The sequence below is a fragment of the Erythrolamprus reginae genome, chromosome 2 (assembly GCF_031021105.1).
Source record: "Erythrolamprus reginae isolate rEryReg1 chromosome 2, rEryReg1.hap1, whole genome shotgun sequence".
In the NCBI taxonomy this organism is placed as follows: Eukaryota; Metazoa; Chordata; class Lepidosauria; order Squamata; family Dipsadidae; genus Erythrolamprus; species Erythrolamprus reginae.
In genome coordinates this window covers 198,047,943-198,061,581 of record NC_091951.1, presented here as the reverse complement: position 1 = coordinate 198,061,581, position 13,639 = coordinate 198,047,943, and the positions used below count along the sequence as shown (strand labels likewise).

The 13,639-nt window shown below is 39.3% G+C and overlaps 1 protein-coding gene across 6 annotated transcripts in view; it reads left to right on the top strand.

The window, feature by feature from the left end:
• GMIP (GEM interacting protein) overlaps positions 1 to 13,639 on the top strand; it is a 79,855-nt gene that overhangs the window by 50,714 nt on the left and 15,502 nt on the right. For 4 of the 6 annotated variants that reach the window (XM_070741088.1, XM_070741084.1, XM_070741085.1 and 1 more), the window contains exons 12-17: positions 2,677 to 2,801; positions 4,495 to 4,581; positions 6,754 to 6,846; positions 8,561 to 8,721; positions 11,731 to 11,919; positions 12,895 to 13,032. In XM_070741088.1, coding sequence (XP_070597189.1) covers positions 2,677 to 2,801; positions 4,495 to 4,581; positions 6,754 to 6,846; positions 8,561 to 8,721; positions 11,731 to 11,919; positions 12,895 to 13,032 — 793 coding nt within the window. The remainder of the gene's footprint in view (positions 1 to 2,676; positions 2,802 to 4,494; positions 4,582 to 6,753; positions 6,847 to 8,560; positions 8,722 to 11,730; positions 11,920 to 12,894; positions 13,033 to 13,639) is intronic. The other 2 variants (XM_070741086.1, XM_070741087.1) reach the window with 1 other exon arrangement.

Genomic DNA, 13,639 nt, shown 5'->3' with positions numbered 1-13,639 from the left:
TGGTAAATGGAAATGCCACAGTTGGCTGGGGAGGGAGAGATTTTGTATAATTGGCCTCTGAAAAATGATTCATCAATAGATGAAATTATGGAATCAGGATGCAATTTCAAGGGGGGGGGGGAATTATTGCGAAGAACTACCCCCACCCCCCCGGGTCTGTTTTTACCGGTCACATGACATGACAATGGGAGAATTGCATTTGAGCCTTTCCTCACTAAGATCCCGTGATTTGACAAGGGAAAATGCTACTGGAATAATGCTGAATTGTTCTGACTTTGTTCACCATCCTTTGTGTTTTACAATAGCAGAATCAGCAGGATAATTTACATAAATCACTTTTGGGGTGAGAGAGAAGGCCAGCATTGTGGGAAAGGGGGATGGCACTGGAAGTGGCAGGTTATTCAAGGGGTCTTTGTAAACAACTTGCAAGGGAAGTTCTTAATTAGTGTCAGCCTCAATAAGAGACAGGAAGGCCAATCCCTAAGAAATGCTGTCCCAATATTAAAACTTTGAAGGGGAAAAAAGCATTCTTCCTAAATTACCCATCTCTGAAGCTAGCATGATTCCAGTGCAATACTTCGAAGGCTCAAAAACCATGCAATATTAAAAATGACTATAAATTCTTAACATAACCATTATTATTATTTATTATTATTTATTAGATTTGTATGCCGCCCCTCTCCGTAGACTCCGCACACTGTACTAGTGATTCTCAAGTTTTAGGATGCCGTGACACCTTCAAATGATACAGTGAATTTGTATAACACTTATAAATAAAACAATTTATTCATTTGAGACAAAAATAGATTTGCCACTTAATTTGAAGTCTGTCATTTGATGTGTAATTTAATTTACACATCAAATGACAGACTTTTAAAACCATTTCACTGAAAATAAACAAACCAACAACCCCACACATACACACATATACCCCTCAATAAAATTTACAACCATCCTTTTAATGAAAAGATTGATCTTATTTACTTTTGCACATTCATTCCTTCCGAAAGGAAGGAAGGAAGGAAATAAAGCTTTTTGTCTTGAAATGCTGCAGTACGCAAATTTCTGGCAGGCTGTAAGTTAGTTTTAGTGCTCTCTTCTGGTGCAGCCCCATTGAGATAACTATCACAGAACCATCTTCTTTCTCAACCCACCACTCCCTTCCCCTCCATATAATTCCCCCTGTAGAGTGAGCATTAAGATGCATGGTCAAAGCTATGCATAGAAGCCTCATGGACTCTGGATGCCATTTTGCATCACACTAGTAAGGCTGCTGAGGAAGGGAGCAGGCTTCTTTCCTTTGATGAATGTTGCATTATAGTCACAATTGATTATTGATTTATTATGAGACACCAAGACATTCTTGAGTAGCAACCACATACATAGACATTCTCCAGGATGCCAATAGAAAGCAACAAAGCAATTCGATAAAGGAAAATTCACTCTTTACTGCATCTAACTCAGTGGTGGATTGTAAATATTTTTGCTGCCGGTTTGCATGTAAGCTTGCACATGACAATTCTGCGCATGCACAGAAGCGTCCTGGGTGGGTGGGCGGAGCCTCCTGCTACCGGTTGTAAGAATTGGTCTGAACCAGGAGCAACCCACCACTGATCTAACTATTCTGTGTTATGTAAGGTTTCTGGATTTGTTGAATGTTGTTCTAAACAAAATGATTAGTGATTATGTAATACCACATGTTGAAGTGTGGGAAAGAAAAATATTTAGTTTTAAAGTAAAGATTGGTGTGATTAAAGAAAAAAAATGAGGCAAATACTCAGTCCAAATGAGAGAATTTAACATATAATTTATGTGTCAGGCCGAAGCCATCATGTGGAGTTAGAGACTTTGGCCTGCCACAGTAGAATAGTATTAGGGCAACTGGGAGGGGTAGTTGCATGAGAGGGAAAGTTAAAGTTACTAGCCGCAACAAATTCCTTTCTTAGAGTCCAAGGTTATATTTTGTTCTGCATCAACAGAAGCCGCTCCGAGTCTACGGAGAGGGGCGGAATACAAATCTAATAAATGAGTGAACAAATGAATGAATGAATGAATGAATGAATGAATGAATGAATGAATCAATGAATTAATGAATCAATGAATTAATTAATCAATGAATTAATTAATCAATCAATCAATCAATTATAGATAGATAGATAGATAGATAGATAGATAGATAGATAGATAGATAGATAGATAGGAAGTCGGTGAAATCCCTGCACTTGGACTGGTCCTCGTGATGAACTTGTGGGTGTGGGGATGTGGGATGAACCTTAGCCTGGGTGGGGTACTGGAAGGAAGTTAGTATTGGCATGGCAATGGCATGACCAACATGGCTCTGCTAATAAATTGAACCTTGGATGAGAGAATTGGACTGGAATCTGATTTATTTCTCAGATGCTATTTGGGCTGCTGACATTATGTATCTTTCTGTACTTGGAATGTCAAGTTTCCTCTTGAAAAATGCACTTAGAATATTTCTCAGCTTTTTGCTGAGTTTTTAATCTAATTTGGGGGTAGTATTAACTATTATTGTTAACACAAGGGTGTACTAGGATGTGGGAATGTTCTTTAAGACAACAATCATTTGTTAAACCCAAATGTCTGCTCATAAGCAATTACCTGTAACTGTTTTTTGGGGGAAATGATAGTAGTTGACAGGCCTTTATTTTTCAGGTCACCCTCTTCTGGTAGAAGAAAAAATATTGCACCTTGTTCTTACATTTATTCATCGGCTGCTGACTTCAGCAACTCATCAGAAGAAACCTCTGGAAAGCCATCTTCTTCAAGCAGTGAGCAAAGTACAGTCAATTCTATTACAATACACTTCTGGCTTCTTGTCTGGGATCATCTTATAATCCTTGCTATGGTCTGGCTAGATCAGGATACAGTGTCTAGAACTGGTTACTTCCCTACAGTGTCTAGAACTGGTTACTTCCCTACAGGTAGTCCTTAAATTACAACGGTTCATTTTGTGACCCTCCAAAGTTACAAAGGCACTTTAAAAAAGCAACATGGTTATTTTTCATACTTAACGACCATGGTGGCATCCCCATAGTCACGTGATCAAAATTCAGACACTCGGCAACTGGTTCATATTTAGGACAGTTACAGGGTCCCAGGGTAACTGGGTCACCTTTTGCAACATTCTGACAAGCAAAGTCAATGGGGGAGCCAGGTTCACTTAACAACCATATTACTAACTTAATAACTGCAATGACTCATTTAACAACTGTGGCAAGAAAGGTGGTAAACTCACTTAATCAATGTCTCACTTCAAAACAGAAATTTGAGGTTCAGTTATGGTCGTTAAGTCAAAGACTACCTGTACTTGAATGACATGCCATCAAGTCATTGTCAACTCCTAATGACCACATACCGTATTTTTCAGAGTATAAGACGCACCTTAGTTTTGGGAGAGGAAAATGAATTCCTACCAGGTGTTCATCTGGCTAGCGTTTTTAGTCTGGTCAGCTTCAGTACATTATTTTATCCCCTGATTAGGACTGGAAAAAAACCTTTTTCAGTGAGAATAACAATAAAAGAGCTTGCAAGTGCATAAGAGCTGGGAACATCATTAGCATCTGGCAAGTTAGAGCAATGAATTTTTCAGAGGGAGTAGCAATAAAAACAAGCCTGCAAAGACTTAGGGCTGGGGGAAAAATTATTTGGAGGGAGTAGGAATGAAAAAAGCCTGCAAGGGGGGTAAGATGGTTAGCACCTCATTATGGATGAAAAAACCTTTTTCAGAAGAAGTGGTCATGAAAACAAACCTGCAAGCAGGAAATAAGCTGAAAGATTGTTAGCACCTTGTTGGGGCTGGGGGGGAAAAAGCTTTGAAAAAACTACATTCAGAGTGTAAGATGCACCCAAATTTTCAGCATCTTTTAGGCAGTAAAAAAGTGGGTCTTATACTCTGAAAAATATGGTATATTTCCCTGTAATAATGTGTCCCAAACTTGATTTATCAGGTCTTCTAATGGTGCACCCATCATCACTGCAATTGAGTCTATCCATCTTATTGATGGACATTCTCTTCTTCTCTTTCCTTCTATCCCTCCCAGCACTGAGCCTTCTTTAGAGAACTAGATTAATTTCAACCTGGTCATTTGTGCTTGGAAATGAGAACTCTAGTGATCATTCCAAACACTGGAGGCAGGATTAAAGAATGTTTAAAAAGAGGGTGGGAGGTGTATCTTTACTGCCATCTGTGATTGGATTTTTTTTGCAGTATAGGACTGTAACTTTTATGTACAGTTCTTGAGTGGAAAGTGGTGGTGGTGGGGAGGCAAGCACATCTCAACAAAAGATAACCCCACACAACTCCTTCAGTAAGTGGGGCAAATGTTATTGCTTTTGCTCAGATCAAATAACTTCTGCATTATCAAAGTCCTCTCCATTTTCCAGGACCCAATATTTTGCCACTCAATCCACTTCTCATATTTTACTAGAAAGCTTTAGTTATGTACAAGACCATCTTCCTTCCATTGTCAGGTGCCAACCAATCTTTCTACAGTGACACAGAGAGCTTGGGAGGGAGCACTGAATGCCAATGCTTGGATTCACCCACATCTAGCCCAGGTGAGAAGAAATTCCCTTTTTGCCTAGAAAATTAAGTAAGTTGATAAACAAGAGATGGGAGATAGAAGCTTTATTCAAGTATCAGTTGAAATCTTTATAAATTACAGTCATGTTGCAAACAGACTGTGGCATTCTTTCCTAATCTATAGCCTTAGTTTGTTTATTTGTTTATTTGTTTATTTATTTGTTTATTTATTACATTTATATGCCATGCCACTCACTATGAAACAGACTCTGAGCAGCATTTATAAATACAATACAAGCAAAAATCAGTAAAAAAAACATCACTAAAATCACATATATAATTAAAAAAAACCATACATACTAACAATCAATCTTAATTCCAGGCCTGCTGGAAAAGCCATGTTTAATAGACTGGACATTTTGAAGGCAGAAACTGTTTGTCTTTTAAATAAATACATAAATGCTGTTTTGTATTTTATTTTATATATTTTAAATTGCAACTTGGTTTCTCTGCTAAAGCTGACAAAAGTAACTTTAGACATCTTGACTCAAATTTATTCTACAAAAGGATTTTTTAAAAGAAAAATTATAGCGGCAGTCTCACTTTAAAGCCGTGGTGGCGCAGTGGTTAGAGTGCAGTACTGCAAGCTGCTTCTGCTGACTGCTGGCTGTAGTTCATCAGTTCAAATCTCACCAGGCTCAAAGTTATCTCAGCCTTCCATCCTCCCAAGGTGGGTAAAATGAGGACCCAGATTACATCAGTTCAGTATTGGAAGCCCTTTGAGAACACATGACACACTTATTGTTGCAACTAGATGAATTTCTTACCTAATCAGAAGACTAGAGGAGGTGGGGGAGATTTCCTAAAACGAAAGAGAGAAGGAGAAACCAGAAACTGTACCTGAACTCTGATTTCACTTCTGCAATACTAATGACTGAATTTGTGCATTGTACTAAGTCAGAGATCAGAATTATGGGGGAATGTTGTGGGAATGTTGCTGTACCAATGGCTGGATGGCTTTCTACAAAGTTACTAGAAAAGTTTATAATGTCACAGAAAGTGACAGAGCTAATTTTTTTTCCAACCTGCTTCTGAGGATTTTAAACCACTAGAATTGAAACCCTGCTTTTAATGAGTCCTCTTATTCTCCCAGATGCTCCGAGATGCTGCTATTAAATTTTGTAAATACCAGTGCTGAAGAAGCGGTGTGAGTGAATTATTAGGCAGCTGTATTCATGCAGCCATAATGTGATTCGTTTAATTAGGATTTTATGAAATGTATTAGGTATCATTATGTATTATGATTGTTATGATGGCAATCATGATTATTATGAGTATACTATGCTTCTCCGATGTGTGAACCCAGCCATAGGCGATATCTAATCAAATCTGAGATATAAGTCTTGTTATCAGGTGCTAAAACAAAATAGGTAGATTGCGGCAAATTAAATTATTGGCGTTCCTGATGTGGTGAGTATTAAGGTACCGGTAGAAAGGTCCTGACCTTTTAAAAATAATGTTTAATTTTAAAAACAAAATTGGCAGCCTTTGCATCATCTTTATCATCAGAGTTAATCTGAGGTCCCTCATGGCCCCTGTGAACATTTTCAAAAATTAAAAATTATCAGGGGACTACATCCCGTGGTTGTTTGAAAATGTGCCTTTCTGTCCAGATAAAATACTGAAGTATCGCTTCAGAGGTATAAAAAATTAGGATGGGAGAGGAAGCTTCCAAACCAGTTTGCTCTTTGGTGATTTTTTTTGTTTAAAAAATAGCTTTTCCTCACCACTGTGACAGGAATTGTGGTGTTGCAGAATCCCCACTCACACAAGAAACCACCTACAATAAATGTATTAAAATTTCAGACCTGTCTATCAACTCTGGAACTCTGGGGCTCAGACAATAGTTGGTCCTTATTCTTTTCAAACTTATTTTTTAAAATGGCACTCAGTTTAAATAGTTGAACATGTCTGAACTGATTTGACAGTTAAAATGGCATGTCTCCCCAGTTTGGAAATTCTTGAGTTGCATTATATTGACAAAGAAAACAAATATTTTATGAATGCTAGCTTTAGTAAAGTACGTTATGTTTTTTTCACATAACAAATTAATTTTGCAGAACTCAATGCGCAGTCAAATTTAACTGTTAGGGGTTATTTTAAGCAGCTTCTATAATTGTTTAAAAGATTATTTATTTCATATTCAGGCCACAAGAAGTTGCTGAAAGCTCCATCCACTGGAACTGTATCTTCTTCAGAAGACTGTGAAGACAAAGATTTCATACAAGCCTATGACAATGGTGAGAAGCAAAAGAATTCTATGGTTTAAAAGAATAAGAAGAAAATCAGAACTCTTCATAGCCTGGGAAAGGAAACATAGATGAGAAAAGGACTATAGTTAGAGAGCTCCACAACTTATAAATGCATAGTGTTGGTAAAGACCTTTAAAGCCCTACATGGCATTGGGCCAGAATACATCCGGAACCGCCTTCTACCGCACGAATCCCAGCGGCCAATAAGGTCCCACAGAGTTGGCCTTCTCCGGGTCCCGTCGACCAAACAATGTCGTTTGGCGGGCTCCAGGGGAAGAGCTTTCTCTGTGGCAGCCCCGGCCCTCTGGAATCAACTCCCCCCCAGAGATTAGAACGGCCCCCACCCTCCTTGTCTTTCGCAAATTACTCAAGACCCACCTTTGTCGCCAGGCATGGGGGAGTTAGGATATTCCTTCTTTTATAATAAGGTACAGTATTTTAGTTGTTTTATTAAATTGGATTGTTACATGTTGTTTTTTATCATTGTTGTTAGCCGCCCCGAGTCTGCGGAGAGGGGCGGCATACAAATCCAATAAATAATAATAATATTATTCCATATTTTTTTGGTTTTTAATAAAAAATATGCCAAGGATTCTTCATGTTGGGGTTCCCACTTTACACAATTCTACCACACATTAATGCTTTTAATTTGAGCTTTCCATTGTCCCTATTTTTAAGATTTACAGCATTTTGAAATCAACTACCTCAAATTTTCCTGTCAAAGTAACTCTGGAATTTTATCCCCCTAGAAGACCTTCCCTTTTTATTACTCTTCCTCCTGTGGTCAGGCTATGCTAGATGTCATTCTGTTGTCCGCTCTGATCTTTTAACTTTCAGATCTTGTTCTTTCCCTTTTTCTTCTTGACACTAACCATTATTGTCTTCATACTCTGATATCAACTGTCATTCACAGTGTAGTGTTTGATCTTTTATTTCCTCTGTTCAGAATTTCTAATCAATCACAATATAGCATCATCTAAGAACCAGTGTGGAAATATTTCCTCCCACATCTATCACTGCCTATCCTATTTTCCCCCTGGGATTCCCCAATCCACTATAAAAGTAATTGACATAATTGTAAATCTAAACAAATTAATTACTACTGTTGCTTAACAGGTTTTCAATTGTGGGATTTTTCACATTGGGAGATTGCTCTTGTGAACATTGTAAGACATAACACTTTTCTGCTATATCTAATATTTTATTTTATCCATTGGGGATTCAACCATGAAACAACCCCTCTCTTTTGGGATGCTGAATTATTGAAAAAATATTTTTCCTTGGAGTATGCTAGAGTTTTAGATCACAAAATAGGAAACTTGTAGTGGTTGGGGTCTGCATTTTAACATTTGACCTAGTAAGTACAAAGAAAGAATCACAGCATATATTTGACCATAGGCAGGATTTCTCTTATTTAGTAATGGGGGTGAGATATTTTAATTTGATTTAATCTGTTTTAATATTATGTTGAACCCATTTGCAATTTACCTTATTGTCTTGTGTGCTTCCTCGTTCAAAATCAGTCTTTTGATTTTGGAACTCCTCTGACTTTGAGTTTGGGGCATATCTTAAATATTTCCATATTCAGTTTTACCAAGTTTTTTTTTAAATCTGTACGTTGCTCTTCAGCAAATATTCATTGTTCTTTGGGGGGAACATGATCATATCTAATAGAGAATAATGGAGCTCATCCTCTTTTCAGATCTAAATGAAGTTGCATCTGAAAATGGCTTGTCCCATTATCAGTTTAAAAATATAATCCTATCAAGTGCTGCTCAGACTCATCGGCTGAGAAAACTGAGGGGCCCTTCAAAATGCCGAGAGTGTGAGAATTTCATGGTCAATGGTATCGAATGTGAAGAAGTAAGTAAACATAAAGGGGACTGTTTTGCTTCAAAATAGTCAAACAGTTTCCCACTTTCATCAGTGAAATGTATGACAAAAAAATTGGTAGTCAAGAAAAGGTGTGAAAGTATTTGTTATATCAACGGCATACAGTGGTACCTCCACTTACAAACTTAATTCGTTCCGTGACCAGGTTCTTAAGTAGAAAAGTTTGTAAGAAGCAATTTTTCCCATAGGAATCAATGTAAAAGCAAATAATGTGTGCGATTGGGGAAACCACAGGGAGGGTAGAGGCCCTATTTCCTCCCAGGAGATTCCTAGAGAGGCCCCACGGAGGCTTCTCTCCACCCCTTCCGGCCCTCTTTTCTCCTAGGAAATTCCTAGAGAGACCCCATGGGCTTCTCCCCGCCTTTTCCCGCCCTATTTCATCCCAGGAGATTCCTAAAAAGACCCCACGGAGGCTTCTCCCTGCCTTTTCCGGTTACAGTTTTGGAGGCTCGGGTTTGTAAGTGGAAAATGGTTCTTGAGAAGAGGCAAAAAAAATGTGAACACCTGGTTCTTATCTAGAAAAGTTTGTAAGCAGAGGCATTCTTAGGTAGAGGGGCCACTGTACTTACGTATATGGAGGTAAGCATAAGAAAGCTAACTTTTCAATAAATAGGTATCTAAATATATTAAATTAATTCAATACCCTGCCATGAGATGTGATTCATGGAGCATGAAATCATATTGCCAACCCATATTAATCCTCTAGTAGTTATGTATCTTTCAGTGGGACTTGACTGTGATTTGGAAATTTAAGAATAACAGGCATAGGAAAGATTCTGTTAAATCCGTGCAGGAATGAGACAGCGTAATCTGTAAACCATTTATTGGAACAAGCTATAGGCAACTGGAACTAGCAATACGACCACAACATGGCCGTGCCTGACAGCTATTTATATCCTTGCTGCCAGACTGAGCCAACCAATCCTGTTTCAGTATTTTCCCGCCCAAGGAACAGGGGCGGGTATCCTCATTAAACTGTCCTATAGACACAACACCCCTACCCACCTGGTTTGCACACACAAAGTCCTGTAAATATGATGGACTTTTGTGCGGTCTTGTGGAACGACGATGTTCAGACCTTGGTGATGAAGGTGACGTCATTGATTACCCAGATGATGGTTGTGGGTATGCTTCTGTATTTGTTTCTATAGAGGGCTCACCCTCTACTAGTGTCATCGGTTCTTGTTGCGGTATTTGCGGTACTGATTTTGGTGTGTCGTTGTCCAGTGGTGGGATGACCTCTGGAGTATTTCCCTGTCCAAGGTATGTGGGATGGATAGGGTCCAACCTGGTGCGTAGGAGTCGGCCCATAAGTGCCTCCGCTGGACTCCTGCCTGAAACAGGGCAGGAAGTCAAATGTTGGGATAGTCGGTAGAGGTTCACCTTGCTTCTCCAATCTAATCCTTTAATGCGGCCCAGAGCTTCTTTTGCCGACCTTACGACTCTCTCTACCCAGCCGTTACTGTGAGGGTGCCACGGGGCCGTTAGTATTTGCCTAATGCTGTTAAAAATACTTGGAATTGCGAGGATGTAAACTGAGGTCCATTGTCGCTTACTATCATATTGGGCAGTCCGTGGGTGGAAAAAGTGTCTGGATAAAATATTACTTATGTTATGGTCTCTGCTGTAGTGGACTGGAGAATGTCTAATTCAACCCATCCTGAGTAGGCATCCACTATGATCATAAATTGGCGGCCATGGAAGGGACCTGCTAGGTCAACGTGGATTCGAGACCATGGTCCTCTGGGCATTTCCCACTGTCTTGGGCATGATTTAGGTGGCATGGACGTGGAGTTCTGGCACTCTGAACAGAGGTTTACCCAGGTCTGGGTGGCTTGATCTATCCCTGGCCATCAGACATAGACACAACAGATTCAGTATATGTTCTGATTTGTAATGTGCCAGATGGGTGCAGGAATAAAGAATGCCAGTCCTATTCCAATTGGGATCAGGTCTAGATCATTTCTGGCCCTATTGACAAGCATCAAGTGTTTAAAATGTGGTAATTCAAGTTGATTGCAGAGATTGTCAAGAGTAGTAAGTAATCTGGGAGAATTTTCATTTCTGTAAGATACATTTTTGAAAGAGTAAATTCATATTATTGAAGAATAGTAAGAGCTGAAACAACTTGAAGCTTTAGTTTCAGTCAGTATGTTTCTGAATGATATAATCTGAACTAGTTAACATAACTTTGGCCCATTATGAAAAATAGGCAACTAGGGTTCATTGAAACTACAAAAACTCAGCAGACATTAAGCATTGATTTGAATTTTTGATCCATCTCTTCAGACATCTAAGTTCAGGACTGGGAGGAATAAGGAATTCATGTTTCTATATCAGTCATAGCAAACCTTTTTTTGCTTGGGTACCAAAAGGGTGCACGCGCGCACGCATGCCCACAACCATAATGCAATGCCCTCCTTCCTTCCATACATGCATGCACAAACACACACACACCCCTCATACACACACATGTGTGCAGGCCTCACTGAAGCTTCCGAACTTCCAACTGGCTAATTGGGCTCTGGATGACGAAAAATGGGTCCACTGAGCCTACCAGAAATTTGGGAACAAACTTCTGGTAGGCCTATTGGGCTGTTTCTTGCCTTCCTCGGGCTTCAGAAGGCTTTCCTAAAGCCTGGTGAGGGCAAAAAACCAGCCCAATGGGCCCATTGGGCCTGTTTTTCACCTTTCCTAAAGCCTGGGAAGGGTGAAAACGGCCTCCCCCATCCTCCAGAAGGCCGAAAATCACATGTGCACTGGAAGTGGCATGGGGCAATTCTTAACATATCCTCAGATATGGCTCCACATGCCATCTGTGGCACGCATGCCATAAGTTCGCCATCACGGTTCTATATAGTAAAGCAAAAAAATGTGCTATGTAAGTGCACAAAACGGTGGCCTGTTACAAAAGCTCAAAATATTGTGAAATAGCTATTTGTTAAGACTGATTCAATACTTGTCTTTTTTTCTTCACAGTGCCTGTTGACCTGCCATAAAAAATGTCTGGAGACCCTTCTAATCAATTGCGGTCATCAAAAACTGCCAGCCCGGGCATCGCTATTTGGAATTGACTTCAGCGATGTGCCAAGGGATTTCCCAGAGGAGGTGCCGTTTATTGTGATGAAATGTACATCAGAGATAGAAACCCGTGCCTTGGGAGTGCAGGTAACTCATTCTTCTATGTATACAGCAGGTTTTATTCCTGTTTCAAGCTAAGAGTAGGAACAAAATTTTCATTCCCATTCCTAAAACAAAGAGGGAATTAACAGTCACCCATGCATGCTTTATATTAGTCCATTTCTGTGGAAGCAGAAAATTCTTCAAACTTGAGAATGACAAGCTGTTTAACAGCTGGAGCAAACATGTCTGACTACACCTTGGTCTGCATAGAGATCAGAATGTTACATATATTGTAATTTCAGGATCCTTAGGTGTATTGTTATTGTTATATGCTTGTTTTTCATCCTGCTGTTAGCTTTGAACAAATACGTATCTCCAGGTTTCTGAGCTGGCAGTAGTATATTTTCTATACTAAATTAACCAGAGTTTGGTGTTCTAGCATTTTATTTTATTTATTAGAACTTGTCAAATGAAAACAAAAACAAGAAAAGGAAAAATACAATGGCAGGGACGATAGGCACAATTGTGCACTTATACACAATGCTGTCCTCTACCTGCCTCTCTATTTCTGAATCAGATCAATGTTCTGGTTCTCATTTGGGCATCTCTAGTATACAGTAGTCCCTCACCTATCGCTGGTGTTACGTTCCAGACCTGGCCGCGATAGGTGAAATCCGCGATGGGGAATTTATCGACTGATAGTACTTATTTAAGTATTTATATTGTAATTGTTTGGTAAGTTTTCATTGTTTTAAGTGTTTATAAATGCTTCCCACACAGTATTTATTTTAGATACAGTATTTAAATACAGTATTTACAATTTTATATATATATATTTTTTAAAAAACCTGCCGATCGAGTTCGGCGGGCTGTTTAAATCTGCCGATCGACTTCCTCAGAAACCCGCGATGAAGTGAAGCCGCAGGAGGTGAAGCGTGGTATAGCGAGGGACTACTGTATGTGTTATTCATCGAACTACCTTCCTCTGATTTGGTCTTCCTTTGCCTCTCCTCAATGCAGGGAATATACCGCATTAGTGGGGCGAAAGCACGCATGGAGAGATTGTGCCAAGCCTTTGAGAATGGCCGAAGCTTGGTGGAGCTGTCAGAACACTCACCTCATGACATCACTGGAGTCCTTAAACATTTCCTTAAGGAGGTAAGGAATAAAAACAGAAAGCATCCTTAGCACCCCAGTTCCCTACAGTGGTTTTCTGAGATCATATGTCTCTTTAGCTGTGGGAGTTTGCAAGGTACACTAATATTATTCCTTCCCTTATAATCTTGGAGTGCCCCCAGTTTTTGCAATCTAAGAGACTCGTATAAGCTGCTCTATGGCTAATTTGATTGATTGATTAATTCATAGACATCATGTAAATGGCAGTTATATTTTTGCATCTATTCTTATTGTCCTCGGGTTTTTAAAAGTACAATCTCTTATGTGGTTTGCATCAGGGAAGAGTCTTCATTGGCAACTACTTACTAGTTTTTACTTCCATTCCATTTTACAAGACATTTTCAAAAATAATGATCTTGGCCTCCAGAAAACAAAATCCATTCATTGCACCATATGATGACTGCTTAGGATTCGCTCCTCAGTGTTCCCTTCTGCAGACTAAACATACTCTGTTCTTTTAACTATTTTGGATAGGATTTGGTTCCTTTTGGTAGCCATTCTCTGGACTCATCCCATGTGGACCTGGCTAAGGCAGAGTAAAGTGAGACAATAATCTCCTGTGATCTGGACTTGTTCATACATTCACAGG